The sequence below is a fragment of the Myotis lucifugus genome, unplaced genomic scaffold, assembly GCF_000147115.1.
Source record: "Myotis lucifugus unplaced genomic scaffold, Myoluc2.0 scaffold_525, whole genome shotgun sequence".
NCBI lineage: Eukaryota > Metazoa > Chordata > Mammalia > Chiroptera > Vespertilionidae > Myotis > Myotis lucifugus.
In genome coordinates, this window is record NW_005871573.1 from 530,992 (window position 1) to 544,684 (window position 13,693).

At 38.4% G+C, this 13,693-nt stretch overlaps 1 protein-coding gene across 3 annotated transcripts in view; it reads right to left on the reverse strand.

Moving 5' to 3' along the window:
- The window catches only part of LRRC28 (leucine rich repeat containing 28), a 41,056-nt gene that overhangs the window by 26,517 nt on the left and 846 nt on the right, over positions 1–13,693 (reverse strand). For all 3 annotated transcript variants that reach the window (XM_014446342.2, XM_014446341.2, XM_023745227.1), the window contains exons 2-5: positions 12,379–12,606; positions 9,335–9,375; positions 6,569–6,606; positions 5,812–5,949 (exon numbers count right to left, since the gene is read on the reverse strand). In XM_014446342.2, coding sequence (XP_014301828.1) covers positions 5,812–5,949; positions 6,569–6,606; positions 9,335–9,375; positions 12,379–12,546 — 385 coding nt within the window. In that variant the 5' untranslated portion in view covers positions 12,547–12,606. The remainder of the gene's footprint in view (positions 1–5,811; positions 5,950–6,568; positions 6,607–9,334; positions 9,376–12,378; positions 12,607–13,693) is intronic.

Sequence of the window (13,693 nt, forward strand, 5' to 3'; positions counted from 1 at the left end):
GAAAGGAAATGAACTACCACCGCTTGAGGCTTAACGTCTCAATGACTGGGACTGAAATACTGCCAGCTTTTTCCTGAGGAAGAAATGGGCAGTTGTCCATTACCATTTTGACTAAGATTTACTAACAGACTTTACGTAGAGCACTGTTTAGAGCAGCGGTCGCCAAGCGGTGGTCTGTGAGGTCCGAAAGGTTGGCGACCGCTGGTTTAGAGCAGGGGTGGGGAGTCCATGGAATCATTTGGTCTGGCCCTGCCCAGGCGTTAGGGGTGAGTTAATTAAATATCTGACCGAATACAGCAGGCTAATTTTTAAGTGGATCAGTTTGTATGGCCTGAGAAAGTTGTTATAAATATCCACATGGCCCCTGGCAGATAAAAGGTTCCCTCCTCCTGGGTTAGAGAAACTGGGTAGAACATTCAAAGAGACTCGAGTGGAGAAACACAAAAAGGATTTCAAGAGAACAAAATCACTGTGTTGAAGTTCAAAGACATTTTTAAAATGACATAAACATATAGAAGGATAAATATGAATTTTCCACTTTCCAAATTTTACTTGCCCCCAGTTAGCATGTCCAAGAGGTTTAAAAAGGCAGTGGTTGTTCATTAACATTCCTGGAAGTATTTGTGAACATATCCCAATCCTTTATCAAAACCTAAAGAATCTTAAAGATATTGGGAGAATTTTAGTTCTAGCAATAGCTGAATAATATTATTCTTATAAGCATTTTGTTAAATATTGATACATTTCAAAGTAATATTTATTTTAGTTTTATGAAAGAATTAAAAAATTAAATGGATATTTGCTACAAAAGCTATATTTTTATGTGGGTGAAATGAATAAAAACATATTTAAAAAGAAGAACTAGGTTGAGTGATTAGAAATTATACTGGTTAGTATAATTATCTCCATGGATCACTTTGATACAAAGTCCTCCATTCCATCTTTACCTTCTTATTGCTACCATATATGCATAAACATATATACACAGCTGGAATCCCCAAAAAGGAAGAAAAATAAACTTTTTTTGGTAGTAAAAAAAAAAAAAATCAATGAAATTTGACTTTTTTTCTAAAGAAATTTGGAAAAGAACAAAGTTGAAGGAATTACACAAGCTCACTTCAAAACTGCCTATAAAGCTACAGTAATCGAGCCAATATGGTATTGCCATAAGGACAGACATAAAGACTAATGGGAACAGAACATTTGAAATAAACCCATATGTTCATGGTCAGTCAACTGATTTCAACAAAGAAAAAATAGTCTTTCAACAGATTGTACTGGAAAAACTGAATATCCCCTATCTAAAAATATCTGAACCGTTTCTTCACATCACATACAATAATTAACTTAAAAAATTTTTGTGACCCTAGATTTGGTGAATAGTTCTTAAATGTGATGTCAATAGCATACTCCAGCAAATAAAAAACAACAACAACAACAACAAAAACCCCAGATAAATTGGGCTTCCTCAATTTTTAAAATTTCTGCTCTTCAAATGATAGATATTTAAGTTTCCCACACTGAGAATTCCATGGAGCTTTAAGAATTGTGAATGTTCAATAAAGCAAAAGCCTATAAAATTAATGTCCCTTGGTCCCTAGGCCTCCATTTGCTTATCCAATGTGGTAGCTAAATTTTAACTTGATGGGTTGTATAGTCCTTCTACCACTAACATCCAACATCAGAGTTTATGGTAATTCTGATGGCTTTGATTTTATGAAGGGCATAATGACAGCCTTGGAAATCTGCTTTCTGTTTCTAAAAGGCATGACATAACAGGGCATGAGGGTTTACATATTGTGTATATTACATAATGTTAATTTTTTAAAAGGGATAATAAAAAGTATTAAACAAAGAACTGTGATGTCAATTATGTGTGGAGTGTGGCGGAGAACTTGGTAACAACCCATATCAAACTAAATTTTCTTTAATTACTTCTATTACATCAACCCTTGGCAAATCATACAGCTTTTCATTCACTAAAACAGTCATTAACTTCCAAATTACTTGCAGAATAGATAATCTGATTTAAATTAAAACCTTTAACAGATTAAACCATAATTTATAGATGAAGTAAGAACCAAGCATGTTCCCAATAACACATTAAAAAAAATAACTTTTTTACATATTGAAGACACTTTTAAACTAATACTTATTTCAGCACATACCCTATAGCCTACCTGTTCATTTTTCTTCACAATTATATAGTTTGACATGAAGCTAGAATTTTCTGATGTCATAAAACAACACCTCTAAAATACTGCAAGTTGATTTAGATCCAAAAATAAAATTAAATTTCTGAATTGTCAATAATAGGCTGTGTCTTAAAAACATGCAACCCAGGCATGTGCCCTGACCGAGAAATTGAACCGTGACCTCCTGGTTCATAGGTTGATGCTTAATCACTGAGCAACACTGGCCGGACAGTACTCGATGGTTCCCATAGAGCACCACGCCTCTAATAGATCATGGTGAAGAAAATTAATTATATGCAGAAAGGAAAGAGAAAAGGCACTGCGTGTGAGGCGAACTTGGACGATCATCCCTTAAGATTTCAAATTGGATCTCTGCTGTTATGATGTTAGCTGCTTTTCAATCTTTTCAACAGAGGAACAGTCCAGGCCTTCATCAGTGGTATGAGTGATAGGAGAGGATTTCCAAGTCTGAAGGACTAACTTTTCTCCTTTTGCTTTTTTTTTTTTTTAAAGCATCATCATGCCCAGTGGGTGTGGCTCAGTGGTTGAGCAGCAACCTATGAACCAGGTCATGGTCTGAATCCCAGTCAGGGCACATGCCCGGGTTGCGGGCTCCATCCCCAGTAGGCCTGAGCCTCGCCCAGTAGAGTCGAGCCGACCCCTCTACTCCTTTAAGTAATCAAATGAGGTAAAGCATCCTTAACAGAGGACAAGGGCCTGTGGACCAGGGCTCCGCTCTCTGGGCCTGGGGTTGGCCCTCAGGGACGCCCTGAGCGGCCTGGCTCTGCCCTTGGGGTCTGGAAAGCCCCGTGCAAAAGGTGCACTCCCTGTACCAGGAGACGTTCTTATTTCCAGAAACGGGGACTCAAGGCCAAGGGAAATCGGTACAAACAGACCTTGTTACGCTGACCTTGATCTTCCCGGTCATTTTCCCACAATGCACTGTCCTAGCCCAAGCCTCTCTGCCCTACCAAGTTTTCACAATGGACTACTCTCTGTCTAATCCAACATGTAGTATTTGGCTCCGAATGCTCTTTGGGTCTTCACTTTTCTTATGAAGGCTCTGAGCACATGTCACAATTACTAATTACAAGTTGTATACTCTTCTGCAAAATGCATACCATTGAGGGCGCTCATGAAACCCTCGTAATGCATTTTGAGATCCTAATCTTAAAACTCTCTATATCCAGTAGATATTTCAAATATGCTCTAAAGTTATGAATATTGATTACGATCTTATATTCAAAGCGTATTCAACCACAACAAATACACATAGTAAAACGTTAAGTCTTTCAAGGGAATATAACGAGTAAGAAGTCTACACGGTCCGGCCAGCATGGCTTAGTGGTTGAGCGTCGCCCTATGAACCATGAGGTCACGGTTCAATACCCAGTCACGGCACATGCCTGCGTTGCAGGCTCCATCCCCAGTGTGGAGCGTGCAGGAAGCAGCCAATCAATGATTCTCTCTCATTACCGATGTCTCTCTCTCTCTCTCATTCTCCCTTCCTCTCTGAAATAAATAAAAATGTATTTTTTTAAAAAAGGAAGTCTACATGTACTAGCATGAACTAGGTAGAAGGGAGATCAATCCCATAGCCACATGTCTATTGTCATCAAATGGAGACAACATGGCATCCTCCCATTTTTAAAAACTATAATTAAAATACATTTCCGTAGTATGTGCCCAAACATAATCAAACATTTGCAGAGGTGTCCCTAGCCCCTCACGCATTCAAATTATAGCACTGCAATTACCTCATAAACAGAGATATAAAGTGAATCAGATAACAAGACCTAGTCCATTGCTATTCATTAAACTCCAGAAAGAAAAAAGAAAGTCTATACATGGCTCAGAATACATTGCTATTGCCGCATATAATTTTACTCAAAACAAGCAAACACAAACACAGACAACAGAAATAAGCTAAGGAGATGAAATCAGGGATAAATACCTCCAATCTTTTAAGCAACAGGTGTGATATAAATAAAAAATTACATGAAAGGCGTCAGGAAACCTATGTCCTTCTCTGGTGAGTAGGAAGCAGTCAATGCTATCGGCCGTACATCCTTAACCTCCGAGAGTATATAATGGAAGGAAATGGCCACATTCTACCGCAAAACGTCTTACGTTACAGGAAAAGAGAATAATAGAATACAAAGAACAATGGCTTAACAGGGAATTCTAGTCTCGTGTTACTTAAACATACATCAAAAGGGCTTACAAACAGTGTTCTATCCATCCATGCATTTTGATTCTACAATATATCTTTCTAAGTCCCATACAGGAAAATTTAAAGTATCATTTTAATGATACATTTTTGAGGTAATCTCCAAAAGAGAATCCAATTTCCTGAATATCTGGATATGTGAACCTGACAAAGGTAGAACGATGAAACACCCTGAGCCTTATTACCGATGATAAAATCTAAAGGAAAGACCATATTCCTATACTATATTGAAAATTCTTATAGTAATTATAGTTTGCATGTTTTGAGTAAATTATATGCAGTAATAGCAATGTATTTTGAATAGAAAGTTTTGAAAAGACATTATATGAGGTTAAGAAATTATTTTTTAAACTGACTGCTATACCAGTATCATTTTTTTTAAAAATGTATTTTATTGATTTTTTACAGAGAGGAAGGGAGAGGGATAGAGAGTTAGAAACATCGATGAGAGAGAAACATCGATCAGCTGCCTCTTGCACACCCCCTACTGGGGATGTGCCTGCAACCAAGGTACATGCCCTTGACTGGAATTGAACCTGGGACCTTTCAGTCCACAGGCCGACACTCTATCCACTGAGCCAAGCCGGCCAGGGCAACCAGTATCATTTTTATAAGCAATATTGAACTTTTATGTGAAGGCCAGCACATCAAGTCTCAAAACTAATCATGTATTGTGTATTCATCCAGAAATTTCTGTACTTGCATAACTCTGGAGATAGTATTCCTTAAATCATAAAGAAATATTATGACCAAGTATAGCAAGCTAATTTTTAAGTTGATAATTGTATATGGCCTGCGAAGGATGTTATAAATACCCACATGGGTTGGCAGAAAAAAGGTTCCCCGCCCCTGGTCTATAGGTACGTCACAATCTAATAGAATGTTCAGTAGGCAAAACTGACCATTAAGCCTAAGATCAAACTTAAATGGTGCTGCTAAATTCTTGTATGGCTTCTTATTAAATCATATCTTATTAATGTACATCCGTTATCTCACTAGAGAATGAGAGAAAACACTATATATCTGCCTTTTTGATACTAAAATGATCACACCGTGCAAATTTCCCCTAAATTCCCTGATGTGAAATTCAGAGCTGAACTTCAGAAGTGAAGTAGCTTTTTGTACAAATATTTCACCAGAGCAGTGATCTGAAGACTAATGCTCAATTGTGGTAAGTGTAGCTCAAAAACATAAATGCCTCCTTCTTATGTTTGCATCTGGGAACTGTCACATTTCCCCCCCACATTTCTTAGCTTCATAGTCAAACAAATGGACAATCAAATACTTACAAATCTTTCCAAAGCCCACTGCCTAGACACAGTGAGAAACATGAATGAAAACAGACTTGTAAGAGAAAAGAGACCGTGTGCCCCCGACTACGATTACCTGGAGGTAGGAATTGCAGTTGGTTATTAGCTAATCGAAGATGACGCAAAGCTCTCAGACGACCAATTTCTGGGCAAACGATTTCTAAGGCATTGTCGCTAAGATCCAAACACTGGAGTTTTATAAGGGATCCAATGGCTTCAAAGAGAAAAGGAGGGGAAAGGCAAAATCAATTGGACCCAAGCGTTATGCCAGATCTCTAATGCAAGAACTCCAAGTTGAAATATTTGCATACTTAGTATCACCATCTCACAATGTACTACTCGAGTTGTTCCCAAAATAATAAAATCATACTAAATTTTATGGAGGTGATAAGACGTCTACCTCTATATAAAATGACTTTAAAAAAGCACAAATCAACATTTTTAAAACAATGCAAAATATTACTTGAATAAAAAAATAAATTCATGAAACAATATAGAAGGATATTTTCAGTCTAACCGAAATTCTTAACTGGATTTACTGAATTTAGAACTTATTATTTTGTTATTTACCCAACCACAATATATCTAAAGATAATTTATCTAATCATTATAACCATTTTGGACTCTATTAATGTCATTGAGTCATAATTCTTAACTGGATTGACTAATTGGGGGAAGAGTCTGTGAAACAAATAAATTAAAGATGGTTTATAATTAAAACTCACTAATATACCAACCACACTAGGTTTAAAGACACTATCTGTTCTACTATTAGAAAGGAAAGCTTAAACTATAGTCTCTCCTAACTAAAAGTTAGAAGTGCGCTTACTCACCTTCTGGAATCACAACTATGTTATTTGAATGAAGGTACCTGGGGAAAATAACAAAAAAAAAGAAAAAGCTGTTGTTATTCAGAACTTCTGCTACAGAATGGGTTTGTAAAATGCTCACTTAGAAATATATCAAATATAAAGGGACCAAACTTTCTTTAACGCCCTATTCTAAGTACATAACACAAAATATATGATCATCATAGATAACTAATAATACTTTGAAATATTTCATGCTGGGATTGCAAATATTAAAACTATTTATTGATTTAATTGCTATTTTGTTTTATTTTTTGTTTTTAATATGTATTTTTATTTTCTTTTTGGGCTTTTTTTGTATTTTTGACATTTTCTGTAATAAGCAGGATTTTTATCTTTTTTTTTAATCCTCCCCCGAGGATATTTTTCCATTGATTTTTAGAGACAGTGGAAGAGAGAGGGAAAGACAGAGAAATATCGATGTGAGAGAAACATATTGATTGGTTGACTCCTGCATGAGTCCTTGACTGGAATCGAACCCAGGACCCTTTGGTCCCCAGGCTGACGCTCTATCCACTGAGCCAACCATCTAGGGCTTTAAGCGCTATTTTAAAATATACACAAAAGAAAAACTAGAGGTATTTTTTCAACCTCATAAAACAAACTAGTTTCCTACTTTGTTTTAAACTATTCAGGTTTTCAGAGATACAGTTATGGTGTGAAGAAAAGTCAGCACTTATGTGTACAGGAAAATGCAACTTTTCGTTTCTAAAGGATAACTTCACGAAATAATCAAACCAGAGATATTTCCAGTCAGCAAGCATGCTTACTGATAACCAAGAATTCTGGAGAGATTAAATACTCATCACTTGTAGTATCTGTAGAAATACGTAACTGTCAAGGCACAGAATTTATTTTATAGCAAAATGAATTTCATAAACAAGGATCAAATTCTTTTCATAAAAAAGAAAAAAAGTTCAAGGCTGACAAATCCAGGCGAAGTGCCTGCAGCACCCTCTGGTGGAGATTTTATACAATCAGAAGCAGCCCACTAACATCAGAATAAAACAATAAGGACCACTGGAGATCATACAGTAATAATTTTTAAAATAAATTTATAGCATTGATTTTGAGACAAGAAAACTAGACTTTTGGAAACTTTATTTTCAAACCTATCCTTTTATTTATTGTACCCCACTATCCAATCTTCATAAAATCTTTAAAAATAGAATTTCAAAATACTCTTCTCCATTTTAAAGTCTAATATCAAGTGTGACACAGAATAAGAAAGATAGAAAATAAACTTAAGAAGATTATTCTATGCTGGACTAAATTAATTTTGAAGTAGGTATTAACCTGCTGGGTCTAACACAATTTAAATAGTAATTACACGAGTCCATGTTCCTTGTTTTGTGTACATAAAATGATTCCACATTTTATTTTTTCTTAAAAATTTATTTGTACTGATTTCAGAGAGGAAGGAGGAGGGAGAGAGAGCTAGAAATATCAATGATGAGAGAGAAACACTGATCGGTTGCCTCCTACACACCCCCTACTGGGGATCCAGCCCGCATCATTGATGTTTTTCTCTCTCTCTTTTCCTTACTTTCTGAAATCAATAAAAATATATTAAAAAAAAAAAAAGAATCATTGCTGTTAGAGTGGATCAGAGAGCAGGCTCTTCGCCTTTAGAGCCATGTGATCAGAATGACTTAACCTCTTGCATTCTGTCTATAGAAGCAGATGGTAATAGCACCAATTAGAACATAGAGACGTTGTAAGAAATAAATGAATCAACATATGCAACGCTCTCTGAATGGAGTTCAATGAATGCTATTGTTATTGTTGTGAGAATTATGATTATATCGTGAGTCATTTGTAATCATAAGCTTAGCAGCTTAAAGCCCAGAGAAGTTGAAATGGTGTTTTCGATGTGACTAAGTGTTCATCATGTTCCTAACACAGGAGCTCCCATTCATTGCTGGTGGGAGCGCAAGCTAGCACAGCCACTTTGGGAAATGGTGTGGCAGGGTGTGTTTTTTTAAATAGAAATTAAGTATAGACTTTACTTAACAGTAACATGCCAATGTCAGTTTTTTTGTTCTGACACATGTACCATGGAATTGGGAGATGTTAAGAATGGGAGAAACTGGTTGAAAGGTATAGTGGGCCCGGCCGGTGTGGTTCAGTGGTTGAGCATCAATCTATGAACCAAGAGGGCACCAGTTCGATTCTTGGTCAGGGCACATGCCCGGGTTGTGGGCTCCATCCCCAGTGGGGGGCGTGCAGGAGGCAGCCGCTTGATGATTTTTCTCTCTCATTTCTATCGCTCTATCCATCTCCCTTCTTCTCTCTCTCAAAATCAATAAAAACATGTTTTTAAAAAATAAATAAAACAAAGCATGGAGGATGCAGGTAAGGAGGCTTTTAAGACATTTTAAATCTTTTATAGTGTTTCACTGTTTGTATCAAGTATCACATGGAATAGTGGTAACAATAAATGTTGCCAGTTACATGGACTATCCGGAATGATTCTGTGACAAAGATGCTGCAACCAGAAAAATTGAACTTTTCAGCATCTTCACCACCTTGAAGTGAGATATTGAAAACACAAATTTAAACGGTTAAAATACTTTAAAAGACTTTTGGGCTTAGCGGAACCAGAGGTCTATCATGCTCATGATACTAAAAAATAAATTAATACATGAACATTATATTTCCTACTATTTCAAACAACTTAAAATTATTTTGATCCCTGTTTTTTAAAAAGAATTGAATAAAGATACTCACAGTTCCACCAGGTTTGGAAGCTTCTGAGCAAGGTTTTCTGGCTGAAAATGAAAAACTCAGAATTAAATTTTATTTTTGAAAAATGTGTAAACATCTCTAAATAGCTTAAGTACAAACCATTATCTTTTCGAGGGCCCTGAGCAGGGCGCACGTGGGCGTCGATGTATCTCTCTCACATCGATGTTTCTCTCCCTCTCTCTCCCCCGCCCTCCACCCCTTCCACTCTCTCTAAAAAAAAATCAATGGAAAAAATGTTCTCGGGTGAGAGATTAGCAGCCACCGCCACAAAAAAAGGAAGTGACATTGTTAATGTCACACTGGGATTCTGATCTATTCAAATACTTAACACAGCATCCCAAGCTGCTTCCCATCCATCCTCGCCCTTTATGATGACCCAACAGCAGTGCATGTGAACATGGTTCCGAAGTCAGTGAAGCATTTACCGAGAACCCGCTCTTGATAAAACCACCTTTAGCTTCCAAATGCCAAGAGCTGTGATTCTGTCCCTCAGGTTCTGCTGTCACTGTCTGCCATGAGGCCCTTCACGACAAGTCTTTTCTCCGGTGGTACTCCTGGGGCTGTCCCAACCCCCAAAATGTTTCTATTCGCACCGTTATCTTCCCTAAGAAGAGGAAGGATATACACCTCCATGTATTGGCACCCCAACAAAATATCCTAGAAAAACTAGAGAACTTGTCCAGAAAGCAGGCAATGTTGACTCTCATCTAGGTCTGCCTGCTGTAATAGCAACATCTTACCTGGCTAACTCACAGGACGGCTCCTGCACATCCATTCTAATCTTTCCTGACAAGCTAGGCGGGTTGTTGTTGTTTTATTTTGAGTCACAAAGCTACACACACAACTGAGTAATGAATAAAGTTTCTGCTGCCAACTGTGCATTGCTGTGTCTTTATTAACAAATAAGTACGTTGGGCTTTTATCTTTAAATAAGCACGGTGCCGAAACCGGTTTGGCTCAGGGGGTAGAGCGTCGGCCTGCGGACTGAAAGGTCCCAGGTTCGATTCCGGTCAAGGGCATGTACCTGGGTTGCGGGCACATCCCCAGTGGGAGATGTGCAGGAGGCAGCTGATCGATGTCTCTCTCATCGATGTTTCTAACTCTCTATCTCTCTCCCTTCCTCTCTGTAAAAAATCAATAAAATATATTTAAAATAAATAAATAAGCACGGTGACCTTGGAAAATTGCAATTTATTACAACACTGGGATTTGGGGGGAAAACTCCACTTATTAGACCCCGCCCCAAAAGCCTGGTAAGCAAGCAGACTGTTGCCTAGGCTGTGGCTGACACCTACTGGTGTCCTACGATACCGTTCTCTGATTCCTACTGGCACATGTTAGTGATATAGCCAAGGAATGAGGGGCAAGTTATACATTTTCATTCTTACGTTTCCATAGGGTTTACATAAAGTCAGAGACTTGATAACTATAAATTGATAACTAGAAAAGCAAAGGGTGGTGGGCGGGTTCGAGTCCCAGTCAGGGCGCATGCAGGAGGCAACAAATCCATGTTTCTCTCTTTTCTCTCTCCCTCTCTCTCTGTCTCTTTCTCTCTCACTCTTCCTCTCCCTGAAAATCAATGTAAAAAACTGTAGTTATGCTTTGGGTTGCTAAACTCTGATGCTGGATTATGGATGCCACACAGACTAGTTTATCTTGATCCATAGGATTTATACTAAAAAAAATCTATTTTAAAAATCTAACTATGCCCTCAAAATAACATACATACCAATATGCTAACCGCTATAAATGAAAGACACATATCGATTTACTTCCAGAAACAGCAAATACAAGCAAATTTTATAATGCTTTCTGCTCCTTGTAGGTATTTTATATAGATCAAGAAAACTTTTATAGGAAAACAGTCCATTATATGAAGCCAATAAGATATACGTTCAGATATTTAGCAAAGTCCAATACAGAGAAGGGAATGAAGAATGGATCAATTTACACACAAAAAAAAGACACCATAAATGATCTAAAATGAATAAGAACTTGAATTCACATAAAGCAAATCCATTTAAAAGCAGACCAAATTTCTTAATAGTGAGAATGAAAAATCTGATTTGAACATTCTCTTGAAAATAATTACAAATAGTTTTCTAAAATCTTCTATGTCATAAAATTTAGGTTATAATGATAACTATGTGCTTATTCCTAGAACATACAAAGAGTGAATCAGATGTTGCTTTTGGGGCAAAACTTTTTCTGACAAATGGGATGATAGCCGGATTCAAAATCATTTGACTGTCACAGTGCAATCATAAAAAAGGTGTTTTGTTTTTTCAAAACACTCACAGGGCTACATCAGGCTTCCCAAACGCCCATCTTAATATTTTAATCTTCAAATCATTCTTTTTTAAAAGTCATTCTTGCTGGTCTTTCTCTGCTTTACTTTTTTTAAAAATATATTTTTATTGATTTTAGAGAGAGGAAGGGAGAGGGGGAGAGAGAGAAACATCAATGACGAGAATCATGGATCGGCTGCCTCCTGCACGACCCCTACTGGGGATCGAGCCCACAACCACCCCTACTGGGGATCGAGCCCACAACCCCGGCATGTGCCCTGATGGGGAATCAAACTGTGACCTCCTGGTTCCTAGGTGGAGGCTCGGCCACTGACCCACACCAGCTGGACTCTTCTTTACATTTTAATTGGTCCATTCAATATTGTAACATCCAAAAGATCATCTAGGAAGCTTAAAGCACACAAAAAAGGCACAGGCCAAGACACAGGCACAGGCTAAGCAAAGAGGGGTTTTGAATGGGGGCAGTTTGGTAAGTGGAACATTTGCGAATATTTTGCTTTCCTACAAGGCTCCTCCTGTGACCACACAACTGCGGGGTCTTGAGTAACACATTCTCAGCTCACGAGGACCCTCTGGATGTGGATTTATAGCACCTGTTCACACAATAAGAGAGGACACCCATGTCAGTCTGTCTTAAGACATGGAAAGTGTAACTTGGTCAGGACCACGTTCTAAAGGATTTTATTTTATTTAAAAGAACGCAATAGAATACTGTACCAAGGTGGTCAGCGAGTTCCTTTTCATATAGAGTCTCTCCAGGAACTGGAGCCCTTCGCCTTTGAGTAACTCCAGCGGGAAGTGGTCGAGATTCCTGTAGTTTAAGAACAAGTTCTTGTGTTTCTCCAGCCTTGCCACCGAGATGGTCTTGCCGAGCTCGGACGCCATGGCTGAGCAGATCCCATCAGGCACGCGGCAGCACTACATCCTGTCAGAATCGGTCCATCTCTGAGGAGGAGAAGGACCAGTGAATGATTATAATACCGCTGACAGCACTGCCAGGCAAGCCAGTTAAGCACATGCAGCCACTGCAGATACTAAAAAAGAGAGTTATGCATTGAATCCCCATATTTTGCTCTCATAACAACTAAATTTGTCATGCGTGTTGAGAAGATTAAATTAATAACCATTTCATAAAAATACATTCCCTATTTAGGAAATATTTATTACTCAGTAGAAATAGTCCTAATTGAAAAACACACACACAGTCTTGAAATTGAGATCGGAATCCCTAAGACAACCAGAGACTGGTTTCACAACGGGCAACCAAAGAAACAAGTTAAAAATCGGATACAGCCCTGGCCGGTGTGGTTCAGTGGATACAGCATCAGCCTGCGGACTGAAGGGTCCCGGGTTCGATTCGGGTCAAGGGCATGTACCTCGGTTGCGGGCTCCATCCCCAGTAGGGGGTGTGCAGGAGGCAGCTGATCGATGTTTCTCTCTCATCGATGTTTCTAACTCTCTATCCCTCTCCCTTCCTCTCTGTAAAAAATCAATAAAAATATATTTTAAAAAAATCGGATACGGCAAATCCTCATTTTTGTACCTAGCTTAAGGTATTTCAAGAATATTTAAATATGTATATAGAATATAGCTACATCAGCCCGGCTGTGGAGGCTCAGTGGTTGAGCTTTGACCTATGAACCAGGGGGTCAGGGTTCAATTCCCGGTCAAGGGCAAAGGCCTGGGTTGCGGGCTCCATCCCCAGTAGGAGGCGCGCAGGAGGCAGCCGATCCCTGATTCTCTCTCATCATGGATGTTTCTCTCTCTCCCTTCCTCTCTGACATCAATAAAATACATATAAAAATAAAAACTTGCCCTAGCTGGTTTGGCTCAGCGGATAGAGCATCGGCCTTCGGACTCAAGGATCCCAGGTTCGATTCCGGTCAAGGGCATGTACCTGGGTTGCGGGCACATCCCCAGTAGGGGGCGTGCAGGAGGCAGCTGAATCGATGTTTCTCATCCATGTTTCTAACTCGCTATCCCTCTCCCTCTCCCTCTCCCTTCCTCTCTGTAAAAAAAAAAAAAAAATCAA